Source organism: Geotrypetes seraphini, chromosome 3 (genome assembly GCF_902459505.1).
Source record: "Geotrypetes seraphini chromosome 3, aGeoSer1.1, whole genome shotgun sequence".
Classification (NCBI taxonomy): domain Eukaryota; kingdom Metazoa; phylum Chordata; class Amphibia; order Gymnophiona; family Dermophiidae; genus Geotrypetes; species Geotrypetes seraphini.
The window spans coordinates 346,364,401-346,391,166 of record NC_047086.1 but is presented as its reverse complement, the minus strand read 5'-3'; the positions used below and the strand labels follow the sequence as shown (position 1 = coordinate 346,391,166).

The following is a 26,766-nucleotide window of genomic DNA, read 5'->3' as shown; positions in this document are numbered from 1 at the left end:
AAAACCCTTCATCCACAATCTTTAAAATATTTTTTATCATTTAAATCCAAATTTTATATTTCCCACTCAATGCTGTAATATTTTACCAAACATCTGAATTATCAAGTAAAAAAATCAAACACTTTTCCTTGTTTGCTCTTTGTGTTGCGAATGGGGCTCTGGAGCAGATGGCTGGTGGCTGCACCCATGCTCATGAGGGTTAATCACAAAAAAAAGTTGCAATTTGCACAGGAGTACCAACATTGGACTTGCACTGACTGGCAGAAGTTGCCTTCTTCAATGAGTCATGTTTTGAGCTCCATTGAATGGATAGACATTGGTGTGTCAGGCATGAAACCACCAAGAACTAACACCAAACAACCACTGTTGGATGTACACAAGCTGGTGTAGGCAGCATTATGGTCTAGGGAATATTTTCATGGTATGTCTGGGCACTCTCAACCGATATGGGTATCTCTCCATTCTTGCCAATCAAGTACACCTGTACATGTTGACAAGTATTCCCTATGGCCGATGGGATCTTTCAACAGGACAATGTGACATGTCAAACCACCAGAATTATTTGCAAGTGGTTCACAGAGCACACCAAGACTTCCAGCTACTTTCCTGGTCTCTGAATTCCCCAGACCTTATTCCAATCGAGCACATTTGGGACCACCTCAATCGACATGTTCAATGACTGGATTTACCACCACGCACCCATCAGAAATTGTTGGATGCACTACAGTTTGCATGGCTCCAGATCCCTCTAGCAACCATCCAGCACCTTATTGAGTCTCTCCTACAGCATCTGGTTGCTGTCCATGCTGCTAGAGGTGGTTATTCTTGATATTAGCAGGTAGTCATATTAATGTGACTCATCAAGCAGTCTCAGAGTTTAAGCAACATAACTGAGGTACATTTTTCAACAAAGATTTCGTTCAAGAGATTAAAGTCCTCATATCCTTAAGAGTAATATCTTGTGTTGGAGAAGTGGCTTCATTTACCAAATCTTCCAGAAACGAACCTTCTTTAGGCAGGAAAGTAGGAGAGGGAGGAGATGGGCTTATACCTACTTTGACATGCCCCTCTTGTTTGGGAGATTCAATTAGTATTGAAGACTGAGGAGGAGGAGTTCAAACAACAGGCACCTTCCCACGGTGAAGTTCAAACAGGTCCCTTCTCTTTGACCTAACATTACATACTTGTCCTTAGGGCCTCTGACTACAGGTGTAAATGTCTCTAGTAGCCACCTTAATCTTCCGTTCTTCCCTTTTATAGATTTTATTCAATTTTTCTCCTCCTGTCCTGGTGCCCAGACACAGCCTGGCACTGAATATTGAAGGCTAATTCTGCCCAAGGTGGTCAGCATTTAAAAAACTGCTGACAGCTATAAGCTGAATATTGACAGCTATATTTCCAAGTACAAACTTTATGGTGGCTGCTGAATTCAAGAAAAAGTATAACACTGGCACTGGTAACAAATAAAAAAGAATAATGCTTAAAGGAACTTAAGAAAAAGCTGGAGTGTGCTCTTAAGCTATATTCTATAAATGATGCCTTATGTTAGGTGCCGGTAGGCATCCCACTGGCACCTAACAAGTGCAAAATACTATTTAAAAAAAATATAAACGCCTGCATTGCAGCTACGGAGATACTTTAAAACGCCTAACACCACTGTAGATGTAGCTAATGCAGGAAGTGGTGTTAAGTGTCGTAAAGCATGTGAAAGGTAAGTGTCAGAAATGCAGGCTTTGAAAACCCTGGCTTACATTTCCGGTACCTACCTTTCATGAAGTCACAATTCCACAAACAGTGCTGGAACGTGATTGACAAGTGATTGGCAGCTGGTTTTTTAGGCAGCCACCGATACCGGTGCCATTTGTAGAATCCGGCCCTTAGAGCACTGAAAATTACTTCCTAACCACTCAAAGAATCTCTTTCACACAACAGGGGCAGAGAACTACTGCTGTTCAAACAGTCAAATGCTGTGGACAGCTGCTAGCCATCATGTTAACTGGGATTTGCAGAAGGTCATTTAAATGTTGTAAAACAAAGGGGTGGAGTTCACAGGTCTAGGAATTCCATTAACTGGCCAGTGAGCTCCACTCTTGGTTAAGCCTATAAACAATGCGATACCATAATCCAATTAGATATGACTAAGGCTTGAATGATAACTCACCCAATGTCAAAAAAAATGGCTAAACTGATGAATCACTGTCAAACAGAAGAAAACTGATTGAGTCTATTTTGAAAAATGGACTGGAAATGGCATCTCTGAATCAAATCAAATCCCTATGGAAATTTATGACAGCTCTTTACAGCTACAACTTCTTCAATCCCCAGCTCACAATCACCTTTACTCATTAATAATGCTTCATGTTTCCTATATTTAGCACTAACAACTTCCTTAAAAACCAAGTTTAGAGAAGGCAAATAAACTTCCTCTACCTACCTGATTCTGACCTAAAGGAACAAAAACCTGGATACTGTCAGCAAAACGTAGAATTTCAATCCAAAAGACTCCATAATTTACACAAAGGTGCTAATAAGATTTTAAACAAATGAGGTATTATTATCATCATCATTAATTATTATTGTTCTTTTTCTTAGCTGTCGTAAAAAATGGTCTTAGCACACTTTATGCTGGCTTTTCCCATTTGCTAAGATCATTTTTACCATAGCCATTAAAATGGCTTTTTTTACTATTTCCTTTATTATTGGACACCCATTAATGTTGCCATTAACATTCGGCCATTAAAGAAATTAGCATGTGCACTTATTGCCACCTATTTTGTAGGTGGAGAGGGTCAGACACTATTCCTGACTAATCAGTGAGCTCACAGACACACCCCTTAAAAAAAGTAAACTTTTTTGGTGCAGTTAGCACATTTGTAATTAAACCGCTGGACGTATGAGCATGTCCCACAATACACCATTTTACGCTGGGCTAGGCATGCATTAGAACCTTTGCAGCTTAGTTAAAAGGGCCCTACAATGATGCAAACACCTCCAAGATAAAACCAGCAAAGCAGACTTAAAATTAAGAGTGAAATCCAAAAAAATATAATCAGAAACACATGAAAAAATAAATTTTTGGAACATGCAGGAGGGAAGGAATAGTGTTTTATAAAGGCATCAATTGAAGCTAATACAAGAAAACTGCTCTTCAACATCAAATATTTCTTACTATGTAATTCTATATTAATGTGGCTGTTTTAAGTTATGTTGTGATAAATGCTTTCAATTAAAAATAGAGTTATAAAAGGAACAGTACAATACAATTTGTAAGAGGTTTTGGAAAGCCTTTTTTGTTCTGTAAATTGTTATCCAAACTGCTTTTCTTTATAATCACTATTCTGGCAACTTAGGGCTCCTTTTACTTTTACGATAGCGTTTTTAGCGCGCACTAAACCCGCGCTACGCAGCTAGAACTAACGCCAGCTCAATGCTGATGTTAGCGTCTAGCGTGTGCTAAAACCGCTATCTTAGTAAAAGGAGCCCTAAGTTTATGTTGTACATATGAGTCTAAATTACAAAATGAGTCATGCGGAATCAGACCAAGGTCCATCAAACCCAATACCGTATTCGGGTCACAGACAACCAGCAGCTTCCCAAAAGATGATTCATTTCTCATAGCTCATTTCAAAACATACATGGATGGCTTTCCCAATTGTCAACCTGACTGCACTCTACACCAGTGTTTCTCAACTCGGTCCTGGAGTACCCCCTTGCCAGTCAGGTTTCCAGCATATCCGAAATGAATATGCATAAACTTGATTTGCATACACTGCCTCCATTCTATGCAAATTTCTTTCGTGCATATTCATTGTGGATATCCTGAAAAATTGACTGGCAAGGGGGTACTCCAGGACCGAGTTGAGAAACACTGCTTTACTCAGCATCGGACTGCATTTTTAAGATTTGTTTTCAATCTGCCGGTTGTTAGTTTCATGGAGTGCCCCATTATATACAGTGATAGCTTTATTGTACTTATAGCAAAACATCTCAGCAAATCTGTCAGATACACACCTTTGGCTGACAGGAAAGAAAAAGACATTGGTTATATTCACAGAATTAAACAATATAATAAAAAATGAAAAAAAGTTCAAACATCAAAAAGATACTCTTTGCTTTATCTATATCAAATGTATCAATACAAGTCTATGAGTTAATGTGTGCTTGAAGAACTTATAAACATGTACCCCAATGAACTTTTAATCTGAGGGGTAACATCTAGAACTGTAGAGTTCATTCACTCTCAAATTGCACGCCTCTAGTTGGCAAATAACTTGCTACAATACTGGGTTTTCACAAATATTTATTATTGTAAAAGAAAATATCTGACCACTATGCTATTTTGTAAGATACAAAAACTTATTTGGACGGGCCTAAAAAGGTATTTATAACACATGGGAGAAAGTCAGTCTATTCTCATCACTACATCATTCCACTATACCACTTAACTCCCACCAAAAGATCTACTCGCCACTAGAGGCTGAGTGACAGACTGTATCAAATACTGTTGAAAGGTCTAAAAAAATGTCACTATATTCAACCCCTCATCTATCTGATATATATACTGTATATATCTACCAACAAGGTTTCCATACCACAGTGCTTTCTGAAGCCCCACTGAAACTTACTAAATACTATCTGTTCTTCAAGAAAATATTCTAATTGCTGTCCTATTTTCTTTATAAATTTCCCCAGAAATGCGATATTTGTTACTGGTCTTCACAACTCACTGCCGTGTCTGTAACCGTGGGGGCATTCAGTGAGATTCGGCATTAAGTGGGGAACTCCTTGAGAAAGTTGTCTTCTTGTTATGGCAAAACATGTTGGATGTAACCCCCCTGGCAGACGGACAGAATATTTAAAAAGATAAGTGATTGTCTCTATTTACTCTTTAAAGATAATTAGAGTTATGGGGAGACTAAAAGTGAAAAAGAAGTCATTTATAGAAAACTTTAAAGCATATGACTAATGATGAGGTGGGTGTGTAAAGCTCTTGGCAATGAGAGGTTAACCAAGCCGTGAGTGACACTTCTGAAGTCTTGTTTTGAACTATATGAGTACTTGAAGGCATAATTAAATACGTAAAGACACCTGTATGATATCCTAAGAATAGTGGTTAAAGTGTATTACATTTCTTGGGATAAAGACTGAGCTATAACTATTTGTATTATATGGCAAATTCCTTTCAAATGATCCTCACCACCTCCAGCATTCGGCAGCCTAAAGTGCCTATGTAGGTAAGATTCCAGCACTTATTTTCTAGGTGCCACTATGCATCTCAAATCTGAGTTGAAAACACCTTTTGGACAGCACTTTTAATGGAGGTATGGGCGTCTGCTGGCATCTAGAAAATCACCGCCAGTTCGAGAATCTGGTCCTACGTGTCTCGGTGTAAGGGGCGAACTCAAAGCTTATCAGACGCTTGAATTTTAGACTGCGCTCCAGCATGGGATCACATTCCTTCATGTCATTGAACAGTTTTTCCAATATTGATGCCCATCCCAGCATGCAGTTCAGGTTCTTTCCTTTAAGTGTGTGAGGATTTTGGGCAAGTAAAAAAACAAAAAGAAGACAAGTTTAATTAGAAGGTTTAATTTTTACAGCCTATTGTTCATTTGCCCTGATGAAGCTGTCAAGCGAAACACGTTGGCCATTACTGGTTGGACCTTTAGGGGGAATTCATCAATGGGCACTAACCGCATTAGCGCATGTTAAATACTAAAGACAGCCATTATATTCCTATGGGTGTCTTTAGCATTTAGTGCTGGTTTTACACTATATTGAAATAAGTTGATATTTCTGATGTTAAATTACTGGATATTTTGTAATTTTTGAAAAGTTTTTTAGGTGGTTTTTTCAGCCTGTGAAGTTTATTATCCCATCCAATCTTGAAATTTAAGATGGTATTGAGAGGCTTTCTCCCTCTAAAATATTTTTATTTATAATTAATGTTGATTAAGATTTTGTGACCAGATCAGTTATTTCAACCTAGTAGGTAGTTGTGCAATTGTGAAATAAAACTGAACAAAAACTGAATAACAAATAATTAAAAGTCAAAAATAAAAAGATGTACGTGCCTTAGAGTTATTAACATGATAATAAGAAAGATATTCAAGTGTTCTATATGAATCAATTGTTTTATTATTGTACACTTGTTGTTAGATGTAAAAATGAATAAAGATTTGGGGAAAAAAAAACATGATCTGAGTGGTCTAATTTCAAAAGGTATCCAAATGAACTGTTAAAAATTGTTGATATCTATGTTATATATGATACAAAAGCTAAACAAAACCTTGTAGTAAAAGTATACTCTTACTAAAAGGAAAATATCTGTAAGGTTTTCTTGAATGCTCTTTTTTAAAATGAGTTACCAAACTGAACATCACTTGTTTGTTGCTTTATATCGCCCATTTGATTGATGCACACCAAGATCTCACTTCCTCTTCTCCCCACTCCCCTTGGATTTCTGCATTTGAAATGCATGACATCATTTGTTAATTCGACATAATTATCTTTATTTAATTTTCTGTTTATTTTTATGCATATCCAAGATGGGTGGGTGGGGGATATCTTTTTGGTTTATTCTTGGTTGAATTGCTGGAAGGAAGGGGGAGATATTTTTCTTTTGTAATTTTATTGATGGAATTTAAGTGCTTATGTTGTTTATTAATGTTTGTATAGTTCATGGCACTTTGTATTAGTTTTGAAAATTAATAAAGATTTTACAGACAAATAAATGCATTACTTTGGCACTTGAATGAATCTTTGGCACTGAATCTTAGTTGTCATTACATTACATTAGGGACTTCTATTCCGCTTATACCTTGCAGTTCAAGGCGGATTACAAAAGAGCTAACTGGACAGTTCCAGTGAAGTTACAACAGTTTTGGTTTTGGTTTTTTGGGGGGGGGTTTCGGTTACAAGGGAGGAGAGGTAGCTGGATTAATTCCGGAAGAACTTGCAAATTGGATATTAAATTGACTGTACGTTACTGTGTGATATAACAAATAGATTACAGTTAGAGTACAAATAAGATTATGTTACATTTCAGGGATCTGAATACTTGGTTGGTGTTTTGGGGAGGAAGAGATTATTTAAGTGGAGGCTTTGGGGAGAATTCCTCTAGGAGGAGGGGGAAGGGTTGGGTTAAGATATCTGGATAAATTTTTTGAAAAGTAGGGTTTTGATTTCTGTGCTTTTACTTAAGCTTAGTGTGCACTAAAAGAATTTGTGTGTGCTACATGGTAAGAAGCCCATTTTGTACTTGTAGACTTCTTAGTACTTAATATGTGCACCTTAAAGAGCTCATTTTATCTACATGGATTTACTAAAGGGAGATCCTGCCAATCCAACCTGATCAGCTTCTTTGACTGGGTAACGAGGAAGCTGGATGTTGGGGAGTCCCTGGACATCGTGTACCTGGACTTCAGCAAAGCATTCGATAGCGTACCACACCGCAGGTTACTAAGCAAGATGAGTTCTATGGGATTGGGCGATACATTGACAAAATGGGTTGGGAACTGGCTTGGAGGTAGGCTTCAGAGGGTGGTAGTGAACGGCACTCCCTCAGAAATGACGGAGGTGATCAGTGGGGTGGCGCAGGGCTCGGTCCTGGGCCCGATCCTATTCAATATCTTTATAAGAGACTTAGCAGAAGGGCTGCGAGGTAAAATGACATTATTCGCCGATGACACCAAACTAAGCAATGTAGTGGGCAAAAGCACAACGGAAATAAATTCAATGCCCGACAACATGATGCACGACCTACTACTACTGGAGCGCTGGTCTAGGTCCTGGCAACTCAGCTTCAATGCCAAAAAATGCAAAGTCAAAAACTTGGGCAGCCAAAATACATGCAAGACTTACATCCTTAATGGTGAAATCCTAACAAGAACTGAAGCAGAACAAGACTTAGGGGTGATCGTCAGTGAGAACATGAAGACTGCCAATCAAGTGGAGCAAGCTTCATCAAAGGCAAGACAAATCATAGGTTGCATACGCAGGAGTTTCGTCAGCCGTAAGCCTGAAGTCATTATGCCATTGTATAGATCCATAGTGAGGCCCCACCTGGAGTACTGTGTGCAATTCTGGAGGCCGCATTACCGTAAGGATGTGCTGAGACTTGAGTCGGTCCTGAGAATGGCCACCAGGATGGTCTCGGGACTTAAGGATCTCCCGTACGAAGAACGGCTGGATAAATTAAAGTTATATTCACTCAAGGAACGCAGAGAGAGGGGTGACATGATCGAGACATTCAAGTATCTCACAGGCCGCATCGAGGTGGAAGAAGATATCTTCTTCTTCAAGGGTCCAGCGGCAACAAGGGGGCATCCGTGGAAAATTAGGGGTGGGAAACTGCACGGGGACACCAGGAAATTCTTTTTCACTGAAAGGGTGATTGATCGCTGGAATAGTCTTCCTATACAGGTTATTGAGGCCAGCAGTGTGCCAGATTTTAAGGCCAAATGGGACAGACACGTGGGATCTATCCACAGAGAAAGGTAGGGGAGGGTCTTTGGGGTGGGCAGACTTAATGGGCCGTGGCCCTTATCTGCCATCTAGTTCTATGTTTCTATGTTACATCATCAGCCCCTTCTGTTGCAGATTTTCATGTCATCCACATAAAGGCTAATTTTGCCAGCTCTTATACAGAGCAATCTCTAGAAAATAAACTGTTTAAAGTAATCTGTTTTAAATACCTTTTTCCTTGAAATGAACTCCATTTAAGACTACCCTCTGTTATCTATTACTCAACCAGCTTCTAATCCAGTCAATCCCTTGGGGCTCATCTTCAAGGAAGCTTCATTTATAAATCTTCTCTAAAGAGTATCAAAAGCTATCCGATCTTTTACATTTCTTTATATGTATATACAAGTCTCCATCCAGAATTTATTAATGCTAGCCACATACTCTATGGAAATGCTGAACACAGTCAATAAAATAAATGCTAATCTTTCCTGCCTTCCCCTGACAACTATGGTGTCAGTCCCCAAAATTCATCTACCTCATCATGGTAGAAGAGCTCCAAAAAACATTCATCCATCTCCTAGCAGTATTTAGTGGGAACATCTCCAGAAGGTGTAAAGGCAGAAACCATTTACACATTTTAAAATGCCAATACCAAAATTATCAGAAACTACACAATGTGCTGAATAAGTTTAGCTACTCTTCCAATTATTAGAAGCAACTCCAGTACACTACACGCTGGTGAAGGCTGCCAATGTGGAAGTATATAATACTACAGCATGAGCAGCCTGTGATGGCCTGCACAGATATTTTGTAAAGTCCAAAATATAATCACTTTAACACAAGAAATCTGTATTCATAAAAACAAGTGGAGGGGCATAATCAAAAGATACATCTAAGTCCGTTTTGGGCCTAAATCGCTAGTCGCCCAAAGTCCGTTCCCGAAAAATACGTCCAAAATTTTTTATTTTTGAAAATCGTCTAATTATACGTCCAGCCGTTTGATCGGCCAGACTGCTAAGTCGTCTATCTTTATACCCCATTCTCATCCAAAAATTTGTCCAAGTCAAAAATGCCTAGAACCAGACATTTTGGACGTATGAGGGGCCAGCAAAGTGATGGACTGGACACCCAGACATGGCAACACAGTAGAGGGGCGCCTTTGCGAACTTCACAAAAAGGGTGCCATATAAACATCTCATCACAACTCCCTTATATGTCATGGTGAGCCCCCCAAACACCCCCAAAACCTACTATAGCCACCTATCTACCACCCTAATAGCACTTATGGCTGCAGGTGCCACCTGTATGGCAGTACAGTAGGGTTTTGGGGGGGTGCACATTTTTCACCATGAATGCAGTGGTTAGTGGCTTATGGGCCCTTCTCTCTATGTTTCACTAGCCCCACCCTCCAGACTACTTTAGACACCTCTGTGCTTCTCTCCTAGGCTTTCCTATGCCAGGTGCTGATGTTCTGGAGGTAGATATGTAAAGTTTTTATTATGATTTTTATTGTGGTGGGGGAGGGGGTCATTGATCACTGGGGGAGAGTGTGGGGTCTGTACTAGAGAATGACACGGGGAGCGATCCCCGCAGCGAACCGCTGCGTGGCTGCGGTTTGGCTGCGGGTTATGGTGACCTCATTAGCAAATCACAGCAGACGCGGGGACAAATCCTTTCACCGCCCGCAAAAACGGTGAATAGATTTGTCCCCGCAGGCCAATGTCCCCCCTTCTAGGAACCGCTATTTACCTGTGTTTCACCTGCACGTTGCCGCATTGACTCCGCCCCCCAATATACTGGCTCCTCATTTGTCAGATCAACCCTTCCTGCCAATAGAACCCGCCCCCCCCCACCCCCCGACGATCGCCGGCAGGAAGGTGCTCAGCCCTTCATGCCGACAGAACCAGCCCTCCCCAACGATCGCGGCAGGAGGGTACCCATCCCCTCCTGCCTACCCCAACCCCCCCCCAACGGCCCTCCCGACGATCGCAGCAGGAGGATATCCAACCCCTCCTGCCAGCTCCCCAACAGCCCCCCTATGATCATTGGTAGGAGGGTGCCCAACCCCTCCTGCCGGCCCCCCCAACGGCCCCCTATATCGCCAATAGGAGGGTGCCCAACCCCTCCTGCCGGACCCTCCCCCAACAAACCCCGCCATCCCGAAACACCACCCTTAGTCTTACTTTCCAAGTTGGACCGGACAGCTCCTCGCTCGTCTGGCCAGCAGGCCTGCCTCCGTCCAAATGAGGCGGGCCCGCCCCTCCCCTCCCCTGCCTAACCCACAGGATCCTAGGGCCTGATTGGCCCAAGCACCTAAGGCCCCTCCTATAGCGGGAGTGGCTTTAGGTGCCTAGACCAATCAGGCCCTAGGATCCTGTGGCAGGGTAGGGGCGGGCCCGCCTCATTTGGACGGAGGCAAGCCTGCTGGCCATACGTGTGAGGAGCCGTCCAGTCCAACTTGGAAAGTAAGACTAAGGGGGTTCCGGGGTGGGAGGGTTCGTTGGGGGGGGTCCAGCAGGAGGGGTTGGGTACCCTCCTGCCGGCGATCTTAGGGGAGGCCATTGGGAGGACCGGCAGGAGGGGTTGGGTACCCTTCTGCTGCGATTGTCGGGAGGGCCGTTGGGGGGGGTCTACAGGAGGGGTTGGGTGCCCTCCTGCCGTGATCGCTGGGGGGAGGGGAGACTTGCAGCCGTAGCCGCGGTCACTATGCTAATCACGATTAGCATAGTGACCGCGATTAGGTACACGATTTGGTACACGATTAGGTACACGATTTGCCGCGATTAGGTACAGCGGCCGCGTCTACTTACCATGTAGGCTAACATTGTAAGCATTAAAAGTACATGTCGTGTTTGTTTTTGTATAGTTATTAACTAATATTTAACTAAGTTTTAAAGTTTTAAAGAATGTTTCCTTTATACGTAAATAAAGAAAAGTATTTAAAATCGTACCCGTTTGAGGCTTTTATATATGCAGCGGTGACGGTGACGGGGCGGTGAATGGGGTTGCAGTGGCGGTGACGGGGCGGTGAATGGGGTGGCAGTGGCGGTGACGGGGCGGTGAAGGGAATGGCGGTGACGGGGCGGTGCAGAGGATGGTGAGACGGGGACGGGGCGGTGACGGGGACCAATTTTTTCACCATGTCATTCTCTAGTCTGTACCACATCTCTACAGTGGTTGTCTGGTCACTTTGGATACTTTCTGGGCACTTAGACCTGGTTTTCAATCGCCTAAGTTGCTACGTATAAGTTCCGTATAGGCACCTCGTTAAACTTTCGGTTATACTTGCAGCATGACTAAGTCTAGGTCAGCCCACATCCCGCCCTTACCACCTAAAACGCCCCTTTTAGCTTTGGGCATGCAGTAACACTGAAAAGGCCTAAGTCGTTTTTAGATACGTCTAAAATCCGGTTTGATTATACAGGTCTGCAAAAAAACTTTTTTTAAAAAGCTGTTTTGGTTATTCCACATAATCTTTATGTTTTTTGGTGCGCTGAATCCGAAAATGACCTCTATTTTGTCATAGGACATCACGTTTCTTGACAATTTAGGTAGTTATGTTAAATAAGGCAATACCTCAAAATAAATGGAAATAGACTTCTAAAATTAAAGTTTTATTACAATTTTTTTCAAGAAAATCCTTTTTTGAACTGAAATGAGCTCACCTACACACATTAAATTCGATTATTCTTCCCTGTGAGGCTCCTCTTGGTGCATTTACACTTGTGAGTAGCATCTGGAATGTCTCTCTGAGGCATCCAACAGTAGTCTGCCATCATTGTAATGCTCCATTTTCCCTGGTATCTCCTTTCCATCTCTTTAATGTCTTGATGGAATCGTTCACCTTGTTCCTCACTCACAGCTCCCAAATTTTCAGGAAAGTAGTCAAGGTGGGACTGGAGGAAATGCACTTTCAAACTCAGCAGGCAACTTAAAGCTTGAAATGCTTTCAGCATTCGTCCTTGGATCTTTTTGTAGTGAGGATCTTTGTTATTGCCTAAAAATTTCTGTACTTCTTTAAATGCAATCCAACTTTCTTTTTGAGGATCCGTCATGGTATTGACATACTCTTGATCAACTATAAGCCTTCTAATGTCTGGTCCAACGAACACACCTTCTTTCAATTTTGCCTCCGACAGGCCTAGAAACTTGGTGACCAAGTATTTGAAGCATTCTCCATCTCTTGGAAGTAATTTTACAAATTGCTTCATCAATCCCAATTTTATGTGGAGAGGTGGTAGAAGAATTTTATGGGAAGGTACCAAAGTTTTTCAGAGGACATTTTTTTCACCGACTGTTAGCACCCTCGGCTGCCAACTCTTCTTGGTCCAGTGATTTTGTCGGTCTTGACTGTCCCATAGACACAGAAAACAAGGGTATTTGGTATACCCAGCTTGTTGCCTGAGCAGCATGCACAAGACCTTCAAGTCCCCATACACTTGCCAACCATGGTCTTCATATTTAAGTTTACGAAGAATCAATTCCAAGTTCTTATAGGTTTCCTTCAAGTGTACGGAATAATCTACAGGTATGGAAGTGTAAAAACCACCGTTGTGGAGTAAAACTGCTTTGAGACTTTTTTTTGAAGAATCTATAAAAAGACGCCATTGCTTTGAATCATATTGGATTTTAAATTGACCCATCAGACCTTCGACATCGATGCAATAAACAAACTTGTCTTCCTGGGCGAAGTAAGGAACGAACTCCTTTTCACAATGTCTGAACAATGAAGATGACACTCCTGGCAACAATAAATTCCTGCTTTTCAGCCTTGATCCAAGTAACTCAGCAGCATCTTTGGGAAGATTCAAGTCTCTTACCAAATCATTCATCTCCTCCCAAGAAAACAATTTTGGTCTTGTATCATCTTCAAAGTAAGAACTTGATTCATCATCTGGTTCAGGTATGACTTCACCTTCATCGGAGCTAGGTATCTCTTCCAAGGTAGCAGGGGACTTGGGTACTGGTATATCTGTGCAATGGGGGATGGGACGAATTGATGAGTGAAGATTGGGGTATGAAATGGAATGCTTCCATTTGGAATTAAACCCTTTCACATCGCATGAACAAAAGTAACAATCGTCACTATGGTTCTTTTGCTCTCTCCATACCATAGGAATCCCATAACAGAAAGATTTTTTCTTACCTTTGAACCAGTTTCAGAGGTCCTCAACACACCGTTTGCACACTTTATGAGGTGCCTAAACTTTATCTTGATCTCTAATTTTTAGTCCAAAGTATGCAAAGTATACTTTTTTCACAAAGTCTGTAATATTCTGCTGTTGCTTCAACACTGTATATTCACCACAGATGAAACAGAAACTGTCTGGTGAATTAATATACTTTCACAGAGCCATAACATAACGGTTGAAGAATGACGAGCTAACACGAACTGCGATAAAAAAGTGTGAACAGCTTAGAACCAAGAACCTGATGATTCGTGCACACATGTGGACTGCAGGAGAGAGCAGCTCTTTGTCTTTATACGAGTCGTCACAGTGCTGGCCATGCCCCCCTGCACTGATTGGAGCTGCTGCTATCTGCCCTGAGTCTCCCTCCCACTGGATTCTTCTGGAAAGATTAACCTCTTCTACCATTAAAAGCACAGACTCAGGGCTGCAGCTTACACATACAGCATACTGCTGAGTATCCCAGTTGTCAGAGATGTCACTCAGAGCAGCACTTGTATTCACCCCCTTTGCAGGGGGGGGAGGGGCAGAGATTGTTTACCTGCAAATAACAACAAAGGGTCAAAAGAGAACTAGGGAAATGAGGAAATATAATTTTTTTCCCTAAAACTTGCTTAGCTTATGTAAATATTGTTCATCATCAGATTTACAGTGCTGTATTTTTTTTACCTAACTCGGACAACCCCTTTAAGGTTTTTTTGGTATTTTATATCTTAAATGCACTTATGTGAATTTAAATTTGGTTAAAACCCATAATATAAAAAAATTAACAAATTTGAAGACAATTTTGCATTTTGTGGCAAATCATGATGTCTACCGTGTTTCCCCCATTATAGGACCTCCTCCTTTAGTAAGACACCCCCTTTTTTTCCCCACCTGGGAAATATAAGGCCCCCCCCCCCCCGAAAATAAGGCACTATTTGGCAAGCATGTCTTGGCGATCCAGAGTACTGGTACAGTACCGTATGCGTGGTCACACAACTTCCTGCTTCCACTGTCCAGGAAAACAAGCCCAGGAACAGCCTTTGTACACCGAGGCCCTGATTCTCCAAAAGTGCGTCCCGATTTTAGGCAGCTGTAGACGTCCTACAGCTGTCTAATCAGCCAATCGGGATGCACGTTTTAAAAAAAAAAAAAAAATGCTCCCCAGGCAGGCCGCCCGGGAGAGGCGTCCTATACTAAATGCCGATTCTGTAACCGGCGTCTTTAGAGAATCGGGTTAAATTAGACGCGGCCGCTATACTTATGGCAGCAAGGGATCTCCCTGCTGCAATATGTATAGCGGCCGCGGTTGTTGCGGCCGCCTGTCCCATCACCGACAGGAGAATGCCTAACTCCTCCTGTCGGAACCCCGAGCCCCCTCCCCCCCAAACTCGTAATCGCCGACAGGAGGATGCCCAACTCCTCCTGTCGGAACCCCGGAACCCCCTCCCCCCCAAACTCGTAATCGCCGACAGGAAGATGCCCAACTCCTCCTGCCGGAAAGCCCAACGACCCCCCGCCCCAACTAATCTCCCTCCCCCAACTAACCTTTCAATGTTGGTCAGCTGGACGGGTCTTGCTGCCATCCAGCCGACGGGTCTGCCTCGTGGAAATGAGACGGCACGCCCCTTCCCGGCCCATCCCCGCTAAATCTAAGGCCTGATTGGCCCAGGCTAGGCACCTTGGCCAATCAGGCCTTAGGATTAGTGGGGATGGGCGGACTCGCTATGCCTAAGGCCTGATTGGTCCAGGATTCTACAGCTTGGGCCAATCAGGCCTTAGATTTAGCGGGGATGGGCCAGGAAGGGGCGTGCCGTCTCATTTCCATGAGGCAGACCCGTCGGCTGGACGGCAGCAAGACCCGTCCAGCTGACCAACATTGAAAGGTTAGTTGGGGGAGGGAGATTAGTTGGGGCGGGGGGTTGTTGGGCTTTCCGGCAGGAGGAGATGGGCATCCTCCTGTCGGCGATTATGAGTTTGGGGGGGTTCCGGGGTTCCGACAGGAGGAGTTGGGCATCCTCCTGTCGGCGATTACGAGTTTGGGGAGGGAGGGGGGTCCGGGGTTCCGACAGGAGGAGTTGGGCATCCTCCTGTCGGCGATTACGAGTTTGGGGGGGAGGGGGCTCGGGGTTCCGACAGGAGGAGTTAGGCATTCTCCTGTCGGTGATGGGACAGGCGGCCGCAACAACCGCGGCCGCTATACATATTGCAGCAGGGAGATCCCTTGCTGCCATAAGTATAGCGGCCGCATCTAATTTAACCCGATTCTCTAAAGACGCCGGTTACAGAATCGGCGTTTAGTATAGGACGCCTCTCCCGGGCGGCCTGCCTGGGGAGCATTTTTTTTTTTAAAACATGCATCCCGATTGGCTGATTAGACAGCTGTAGGACGTCTACAGCTGCCTAAAAAGCTGCACTTTTGGAGAATCAGGGCCTTAAATGTTTTTCTGGTTTGTGATACAGCTTTTCTGGTTTGTGATGACCTGTACCATATACAGGTAATAAATGTCTTTTTTTCAGCAATAAATGTGTACTGTATTCTTCTTCATGGAAAAATAAGACATCCCCCTGAAAATAAGACCTTGTGCATATTTTGGAGTTTTTAAAAATATAAGACAGTGTCATATATTCAGGGAAACAGGGTAGGAGTTTTTTCAATTTTTTATTTGTTTTCAGCATACCAAAATACATTGATATTAGATGAAAATAATCAAACAGGTTTTTAGTCGCAGATCTATGTTATCGGCACTTGGACGACTTGTCTTACTGATTGTCCAAGTGCCGATTTAGGCCGATTTTAGACGTATTTTCATTTCGATTATGAGCCACAGCCTCAGCACCCTGAGATTGTGTGTTCAAATCCCAGACTGATCCTTGTGACCCTGGGCAAGTCACTTAATCCCCCATTGCCTCAAATACATTAGATAGAGTGTGAGCCTGCCAGGACAGATAGGAAAAAATGCTTGAGTACCTGAATGTAAACCAATAAGTGGTATATAAATGCTTAAATAAATAAATAAAATCTTGCATTCTGGACGTTCTTTGTGCATAATGCAGCATGAAGTAGGCAGTCTATGCAAAGCATTTTTGGGTGCATGCTGGGTTTGAAGAGGGGGGTACCTCGGTGCCACGATCACACAACATTTTGAATCTTTATATGAACATATTATATGTTGTGCGTCCTCGTATAATTTGTTAAAACAATAGATACATCAAATTTAAATGTTATAAAAAGAACAGAGTCCCAAAAATGCCATAGAAGTTTTTCTTCATTAGTTACACTTCTTTAGACATCGATGATAACGTTAAATATTCTACTTTGCTAGTAACTTTTAGAAATGATACTGTATCATAAAACAATTAATGGTATTTACTGCCATCCTATGGTCTTTTCTGGTAGTTCTACCATTGAAAACACAATATCTTTGGAAGCAGTTAACAGCAATGAAGTAATCTTTTTGCTAACGTCAAGTTATTTGAGCAGTTTTTATATAAAAGCTGAGAAGTGGTGAACAAAAACTATGAACCTACACACACACCCCTGAAGATGGATACTCAGATACAGCTGCTGTTGCTTTTTTATTTTTATTTTTTACTTTACTTTTATTCTTTCCCAAACTGCAAACAATATTACAAACCATCAACCAATCCTGTCCAATACTCTCAAGCCTATGAAAAAGCTATCAGGCTCTCATTTTAGCATATTAAACTAAGTAGGCTACATTCTATAAACAGCCGCAGATCATGTGCCAATCAAGCAATGGTGCCGTTTACAGAATCATGGTTTCATGAAGGGTACAAGTGGTGTTCCGCAGGGGTCGGTGCTTGGACCGCTGCTATTCAGGGGAAAGAAACACCATCAAAAATTGGAAAGAAGAATAACAGACACGGGATCGGATCACCAAGATGGCGGCGATGTAGAGGAGCTGCGAGAGACGTTCTCAAAAAGTTTCTTGCCTGCATTTTCCTAATACCTTATACCGATGCCTCCTAAGAGGAAATGGGTGCTCAGGGTTTCTGCCTCGTCGGCCCTGACGTCCACCCCGAATCAGCAGACGATGGACCGTTTCTTCGCGCCTTCTCCGGCGCTCATACAGGCTGGAATGGAGAGCTCGGCGTTGGGCGGTGACGGGAGGGAGTCACTGGCCCTTTCGGGCACTGAGACATCGTTGTCTCCTTCGGCTCCCACGACGCCTCCGTGTCCGGCTACAGCCGAAACGCTGTGGCGAGAGACACACGCTTCCGGAAGTGAAAGCGTGGGGTCTCCCGGCGAGGGCTCAGCGTTGTCGGCGGATCGGCAGAGGGAAACAACTGCAGAGAGAGGGGATTTTTCCCTCTCCCAGACAGAGGTTTCTATGAACAGCATCTGGCAATTGCTTCAGAGGATGGAAGGAAAAATTGAAAAATCAACTGAAGAGGTAACAAAATTAAATGAAAAACTGGAATTATTGACTGGGTCAGTTGAATCTATGAAATTAGAGTATACAGGCCAAGCCAAGCAAATGCAGGTGGATATACAACAATTGCAACAATTCAAATTGGCTTCAATTAAAGATAGCTCCACTATTCATAAGAAACTAGAACAATTTGAAAATTTTAATAGGCGTTTGAATCTCCGCTTTCTAAATTTTCCTCAAACTTCAGGAATGTTACCTATTGATTTGTTGAAAAGATACCTCATTGAGAATTTGGAAATTTCTTCAAAATGTATTCCTCCAATTAATAAAATTTATTACTTACCAAATAAAAAGATGCCTGATGGAAAAGGAGAGGTAAATGAAGATGGAAATGAGATTGGGAAAGTAAGAGAAGGAGAGACAAATGTGATAGATTTTGCAAATGTGACGGCTTTACTGGAACAAACGATAACATCTGAAATGGACAGAGCAACATTACTAGTATCATTTGTTTTTGAACAGGATGTGAATATGATTATGAAATTGTTTTTCAAAAATTCCCAAAAATTATTTGGGGGTCGGAAAATATGGATATATCCTGACGTAGCTAAAACTACACAAGAATGGAGGAAAGAATTTCTTGCAATGCGACAACAGACTATAAATATTGGAGCAACATTTTTATTGGGGTATCCATGCAAATGCCTGGTTAGGTACTTAGGTGTTAAATATGTTTTTTTCTCTCCTAACCATCTGAAGGAATTTCTAGATGTTAAGCAGATCATCAAGGATTAAGGATTAAGGGATAATAATAGTAATGAGCGCTAGATACATTAAGCCTTTCTTTTTTGTATTATTCCTCTAAATTTCTCTCTAATTTTAGTTTTGGTCATCCCCTGCTTATTGTGGTCTAAGAAGGGGTTTATCATCATGATGTTTCTGGTAAAAGTATTATTGTGTTAAAATTTTCTTCCCTGTATTTAATGTAACAAGAATTAATTCTTGTAAAATAAGAATGTATAATTAAATAAATAAAAAATTATAAAAAAAAAAAAATTGGAAAGAAAATAACTATATACTCTAGACAGGCAGGAAACATAGGAGAGAACATTCTACCAGAGCTTCTTCACCCCCAAGGTACTGAATGCCAAGATAAAGAGATGCGTTTTGGCCCTGATTCTATAAAGTCCACCTAAAGTTAGGCACTGATATCGCCACCTACTTTAATTGAGCAACAAGTTTAATTGACCTTAATTGGGCTTAAACTGAAAGTTAGAAACAGGGACGAAGTGTGAAGTAATAAAATTCGCAGACGACACCAAACTATTTAATGGGGCTAGGACTACAGAGGACTGCGAAGATTTACAAAGGGACCTGAACAAACAAGAGGAGTGGGCGACAAGATGGCAGATGAAGTTCAACGTAGAGAAATGTAAAGTCTTGCACGTAGGAAACAGAAACCCGAGGTACAGCTACACGATGGGAGGGCTGTTATTGCGTAAGAGTACTCAAGAAAGGGACTTGGGGGTAATAGTGGACAAGACAATGAAGTTGTCGGCACAGTGCGCAGCGGCCACTAAGAAAGCGAATAGAATGCTAGGTATAATCAAGAAGGGTATTACAACCAGAACGAAAGAAGTTATCCTGCCATTGTATCAGGCAATGGTGCGCCCGTATCTGGAGTACTGCATCCAATATTTGTCGCCGTACCTAAAAAAGGATATGGCGATACTCGAGAGGGTTCAGAAAAGAGCAACACATTTGATAAAAGGTACGGAAAGCCTTTCATACACTGAAAGACTGGAGATACTGGGGCTCTTTTCCCTGGAGAAGCGAAGACTCAGAGGGGATATGATAGAGACTTACAAGATCATGAAGGGCATAGAGAAAGTGGAGAGGGACAGATTCTTCAAACTTTCAAAAACTATAAGAACTAGAGAGCATTCAGAAAAATTTAAAGGGGACAGATTCAGAACCAATGCTAGGAAGTTCTTCTTCACCCAACGGGTTGTGGACACCTGGAATGCGCTTCCAGAGGGCGTGATAGGACAGGGTACGGTATTGGAGTTCAAGAAGGGATTGGACAATTTTCTGAAGGAAAAGGGGATAGAAGGGTATAGACAGAGGGTTACATACAGGTTCTGGACCTGATGGGCCACTGCGTGAGCGGACTGCTGGGCATGAAGGACCTCTGGTCTGACCCAGCAGAGGCACTGCTTATGTTTTTATGGTAAGCACTGGAAATGTAGGCCAGGGTTTTAAAGGCCTACCTTTCCAAGGCCTACCTTACACATGAATCGCACTTTACAACACCTAACGTCACTTCCAGCATTAGGCGTTGTAAAGTGCTTCTGTAGCCACGATGATAGAGCCTACATTTTTTTAAAAAACTATTTTAATCCGCTGTTTTCACTTGTTAGGCACCAGTAAAGCACCGTTTATAAAATATGGGCCAAAGTGTTAAGTCATGTACTGTAAATGACTGCCATTTTATTTGGTTTGCATTGTTTTATGCATTCCGTTTATTGTTCCTAACTTTACATGAGTCATCAAATGAAAGTAGTAAAGCATGCAGATCAAAGCCTCCTTCTACTGTTTCCCTCTCTCTGAAATTTCTCCCCACGTACTAAAAGAAGTTCAAAACCCGAACACTGAGAATTACCACAAATAAACATTTAGTCCCCCTTTCACCAAATCATGATAACGCTTTTTACTGCAGACTGGCAAGGTTAATGCTCCAACGCTCATAGGAATTGAATGAGCATTGGAACATTTATCTCTCTGGCCTGCAGCAAAAATGTTCTACCACGGTTTGATAAAGGGGCCCTTAGACAATCAACTGAAGAACTATATATTACACTGACCTAAAGTCCAATCGGAGACTTCACTCAAAATTGGATAGCTGCTGTAGATGGCATGCATGTACATGAGATGAATCATCAACTCTGCCAAACACCACCAAAAGACAATGTGGACAATACCCGAGGCCAAAGTGAAAACATCAGTTTTCAAAGTCCTGGCTTTCTGTTTCCGCATCTAAATCAAGAAAATAAAAGCAAGGAATTAAATTTATCTTATCTATTAAATACACACTATCCTTTCTTAAACTGGAAAATGTTTATCTTTTATAATCTGGGATTTTTAAAAAAGGCAATATTTTTTATATTACATCATTGTGGTAATTCAAACTAAAACATGCTTCTAATGCCAGATAATAAGAGTAAACCTTTTAACTGTTGACAAGAGGAACAAGTCTTCCTGACAATCCTTTCAGGAGACAAATTATCCATGAATACTATTTGTCCACTGACTTACCAACAAGTTTTCATTTTATTCCATGACTTGAAAAACTCCACTGGTTTCTAATAACTTCTCATATGCAATTCAATATTTATTTCTAGTACTTATTCTCTTCATTGCATCCTACACACCCTCAATATGAGTAATCATCTTGCTCTCCCTCAGCGGCTTCCCACTGCTTATAATGCAAGTCATGTTTATTTAATTTTGGTACTAAGCCCTGGAATCATTGGCGTAATAAGTGGGGTGTTGGGGGGGGGGGGTGCAGGCTGCCTTCTTGCTCCCCTTCCTGTATTTCTCCCTTGTGGGAGTTTTCTTGTGGGGTTGAGGTAACCTGAAGGAGCTGGAAAAGATTTCTCTCAGTCCAGCCCTATGTACTCTGAAATGGAAAGACTGTCTGCCCTATATGGCAGCTATTTTTCAGTACGAGGGCTGATTGGAAAGTACTGTAATAAGACAATTTGTTTAAAAAAATTCAGAATCAGGTCTCAGAAATGTGTGAGCAATGGAACCCACTACATCTGTCTTGGTGGGGGAGAGTCCAAATGGTTAAGATGATGATTTTGCCTGTGGTTTGCTACCAAATGGGTATGTTGCCAGTTTAATAATAATAATAATAATAACTTTATTCTTCTATACCGCCACAATCTTGCGACTTCTAGGCGGTTTACAATCAAGAGTGCTGGACATTCAGCGAAATACAATAAGTTGATATTCAGAGGAAATACAGAGATCAGAGACCTCAGGAGGCAATAGTATAGTATAGTTTATTTTCAGGGGTCCTTTTACAAGAAGTTGAATAGCATTTTTACCAAATTTATTTGGCTAGGTAAATCTGCTAGAATTGCTTTAGTATCTTTACAAAAAACAATTGCGGCAGGTGGGGTAAATTTCCCAAACTTTTATAGGTACCATCAGGCCTATATACAACATCAGGGTATGTATTGGGTCCTTCCTGATATCATGGAACATCTTCCTGATTGGCTGCACTTAGAGTGGCAACTTATGTCCCCATTACGCTTGTCTCATGTGTTGAGTATCAAGTTACCTAGTTATCTTAAGGACAATAGTATTTTATTTGACACTTGGAAAACCTTGAAATTTATTAACAATTTAACAGAAATTCCAGTAGAGAAATCCATGTGTCAATCCTTATGGCGAAACTCCAAGATTCAAACTGGCGAGTCTAAGATCGCCTGGAAGCACTGGTTGCAGGCAGGCATACATACATTAGATGATGTTATATCAAATGGGAAAATGCTTGATTTTTCATGACTGCAACAATCTTTTGGTATTTCAAAGGCTCAAATTTATAAGTGATTGCAGTTGAAGCAAGCCATTCAGAAATGGTTCTCTGATTGGCGAAATTAAAAAATCATTATACCTGCAGGTCCTGGGCTTCCAGACAGATTTCATAGGACATCAGGCCACCCAGTGGTATAAATTAATATCTGAATTCTTCAATAAAAACCCAAAAACTAGTCTTAGAAACATTTGGAGCATTGAGATAGAGCAGCAGATTTCTGCGTCTCAATGGCCACGAATTTGGACTTGGAGGATGAGATGTACAGTGTCGGCATCTATGAGACAAATATGTTTTTTTTTTGTTACATAGAAGTTTCTGGACCCCTGTTTGTTTGCAAAAATTAGATAGTTCAAAATCTAATAGATGCTGGAACTGTCATCTTGATATAGGGACACTGGATCATCTGCTGTTCTACTCTCCTTTGATACTCAACTTTTGGAAATCAATATGGGGGACAGATTAATACCATACTGGATTTGATTCCGTTGACATATGAGATAGTCATATGTGGGATGATATTGCATCTTAAACCCTCATTGGATAGATATAAATGTCGGCTTTTCCTTATTATGACCGGGATAGCCATGCAAATGATTACTCGTAACTGGAAAAATTGGGATTGCCTTAGTTTTACTTTTTGGTGGGTGAATTTATGCTTATGTTATAAATATGAGAAAATGAATGCTGATATGCTAGGGCATACTAAGCTATTCAAATTAGTTTGGGATCCATTGACGTCTTTTGTAGAGTTGTTATAGATGTCCTTTATCTTTATTTCCCGTTGTTTTAGCTCCCACACATCCAGGGGAGGGTGTATATCTTTTGTTTGGTATTATTCTCTGATGGAAAATGTTGGTTGGGAGAGGGAGTTTTATTTTTTTATTGATACTGATTGATTATAAGTGCTTATCTGATTATTATTAATTGTATGCATATTGAATTGAACACTGGCAGCTAATTTTTTTTACTATATCCCTTTTATCTTAACAAAAATTTAAACCTTTAAAAACATTGTTACCTGTTTCCTGAATTCATCAAAGTTCATAATGGGTCCATTATGAAACATGGGGTAGTAGAAAATGTAGATCAGCATCCAAAGGAATGAATGACTGCTTTTCTGACACGGTGTGTGCCAGCAGTACTCCAGGCTAAAGCTTGTATAGTACAGACACCGAACCGTCAAGGTGAACACAAGCAAGTAATATTCATTTTCAGTTTCATACCAACTCCTCTGTAAAAATAAAATAAAATCAGACTTATTTTGCCCTTTTTTTCCCTATTTATACCATTTTGTGGCATTGTCCGTCCCATTATTTAATTACTGGGTGTAGATCACTGAAGGAGGATACCAGTGTACAACTAATTCTGTATTCAAATAGGAAAAAAACCAAGGCACTTCATCGACTTACTAGTACAATTTGGCACATTTAATCGATATTATCATAGAGCAAAACGAATTCAGGTACCATCTGAATATATCAATCTGTCCATCACAAGCTCACAAAAACATTGATCATTATGGTCAGTAAGCACAACTATCTATACCCAAATTTGATTCCTGGTTTATAGATTTAAGTTGCTCTCCCGTCTTTGCAGTTAGGGGTCCTCTAAGCTTATTCCATACTCTGTTGAATTTTACTATTGATTTTACTTCCACCACAACCACTAGAAGATTGGTGAATACATGAAGCACAATCTTTTCAATAAAGAAATACTGTCTAATATTGCAAATATTGCGCCTAAGTCTACTGTACACTCTTGACCCTCATGCTGTCATCTCATATTCTTGAGTACTTCTACTTTTGAAAAGGTCTGTGTCTTATTTATATTTTTGGGATGTCTGAATATCTGTATCACATCCCCTCTCTCTTCTATTCTCTCCTCGGGCACGTGGGTATATACGAGGATATATGACTCGTATAGTCAAAGATGTTTTACTTTCATCAACGCTTGAGTTGCTTTTCTTACTCTGACTGGTTTTATTTATTTACTAGTATTTTAGCCCGTTACATTAATGGGTGCTAGAATATATGTCTGTGTGTCTTTATTTCTGTCTCTCTCTCCCTCCCGCTGTCTGTCTCTCTCCCTGGCCCCCTTTGTCTGTCTGTCTTTCTGTGTCTCTCCCTGCCCCTGTGTCTGTCTTCTTTTCTTTCTATCTATCTCTCTCCCTGCCTCCTATGCAGCAGCATTTCTCTCCCACCACTTCCCTGTGCAACAGCCACAGCAGCATTCCCTCCCCCTCCATTTCCCTCCCCCCACACCACTTCCCTGTGCAGCAGCAGCGTTTCCCCTACCCCCCTTTCCCTTCCCGGGTCTGGCCGGCTCCCTTAGTCCCCCCACCCCTTCCCGCGGTCCCGACTAACCTTCCGATTCCAGCAGCGTCTATAGCACTCTACACACTGCTGCTTCGGGGCCTTCTACTGCCCAGCTAATCAGGGCAGTAGAAGGCTCCGAAGCAGCGGGTGTAGAGTGCTGTAGACGCTGCTTGAATCGCAATGGGAGCAAGTAGGGGGAACGGTGGCCCTTTCAGAACAACAGTGCGAGCGCGGTGAAAAATATATCCAGCCCATAACTTTTAGAAGGGATCCTAATTTGGCAGGAAAACCGCCCACTTTCCAATACTGCTATGCTCTGTCGCTGATATCGCAGTCTCTCTCTTTCTCGTCGCGGATATCAGCTGGATGGGTTGACTGCGTCTTCTCCGGGCGGAGGTGGCGGCAACTTACTTGGCTTTATCCTTCAGACGGCAAGAGCCACCGCGGCCGACAGGCTCTGCGCCGCCATGCGCATGCGCACTCCTACCTGCGGGTCCCTACAGCTCATGGAAAACGGAGCACGCAGGTGGGAATGCACATGTGCGCTTAGGGCTTTATTATATTAGAGAGACATAGCCTAGGGACACTACCCACTTGTCTAAAATGTCTCACCTATTGCACTGGAAATGAATTTCATCTTTTGCATAACATTTTATAAAGTCAGTTCACAGATCATATAAAGATAAGTGGCATAGCCACATAGCCCACCCACTTTGAACTCAGGACCACCCAGCAGTGGCACAGCTGTGATGCGGCTGATGGGGAACCCTAAGCCCCGCCAGTTGAAGAATCCTGGCATCTCTCCCTCCCCTCCCACAGGCGATCGTGGGGTATCTTACTTCAACTTCTCCACCCCCCAGTACCTTTTAAATTCTTCAGTTCTTCACCTGCAGCAACTCATATCCGCTGCTAATGCCGGCCCCAAGCCTTCACTCTGACACACCTTCCTCGTCCCATGAACAGAAAGCTGCATCAGAGGGAAAGCCCAGGGCCAGTAAAACCAATAGCTATGAGTCAGTGCCAGTGAACAACTGAACGATTTAAAAGGTACCGGAACTTTGCAACTCTTTAGTCAGGGGGAGAGGGGGGTTGTCCCTAAGGTTGAAATGTTTTGCCTTGTACTGAAGACCCACGGTATGACATCTGTATTGTGTGGGACTATGGGATATCTGGCTGCTATATATTTGCTTACTGGTTTTGTTCTGTATTGCTTTTTGGGGAAAAATAAATAAATAAAAGGTTCAGGGAGTTGGGTTAATAGACCCCAATCGCCTGGGAGGAAAGGGAGGTATGCCAGGCAGGGGGGGGGGGTTGTTTGCCCACCCACTTAAGGTGCAAGCATCCAAAATTACTGATCAAGCTGAAAGTGAATACCTGAACTTGTTCTACATCACTCATGTGCAAAGTGGATAATAGCAGCAGTGTACATGACCACGTCAATACTGGCATCTTCAACTGAGCGACAACAAAAGAGGTAATAGAATGGACCATAACCATTAGCAAGCCATTGATGCCTAACAGAAACCAGCAGGCCATCATACCATATCCAACTGAAACAAAGGGCTGGAACTACAAAAACAAAGAAAATTTGAAATGTTATTAAATCATGTTGCTTCAATATTAATTTATTTTAGACTATCTACTGATCATTAAACAGAATTAACAAACATACAGTAACATCCAATTCAGTATGCTTCCTTCTAAATTTTCTGTGATACTGTAACTTGGCATTATGTTAGGGTACTACCACAGTTGCTACAGTAAAAAAAAATTGCTGTACTGAGTTTAATTAGTGATCCACAAAGGTACAG

General features: G+C 41.9%; 1 protein-coding gene across 2 annotated transcripts in view; it reads right to left on the bottom strand.

The window, feature by feature from the left end:
* The window catches only part of HHAT (hedgehog acyltransferase), a 280,070-nt gene that overhangs the window by 222,784 nt on the left and 30,520 nt on the right, over positions 1–26,766 (bottom strand). For both annotated transcript variants that reach the window (XM_033939836.1, XM_033939837.1), the window contains 3 exons: positions 26,330–26,524; positions 23,659–23,871; positions 20,899–21,070 (listed from right to left, as the gene is read on the bottom strand). In XM_033939836.1, coding sequence (XP_033795727.1) covers positions 20,899–21,070; positions 23,659–23,871; positions 26,330–26,524 — 580 coding nt within the window. The remainder of the gene's footprint in view (positions 1–20,898; positions 21,071–23,658; positions 23,872–26,329; positions 26,525–26,766) is intronic.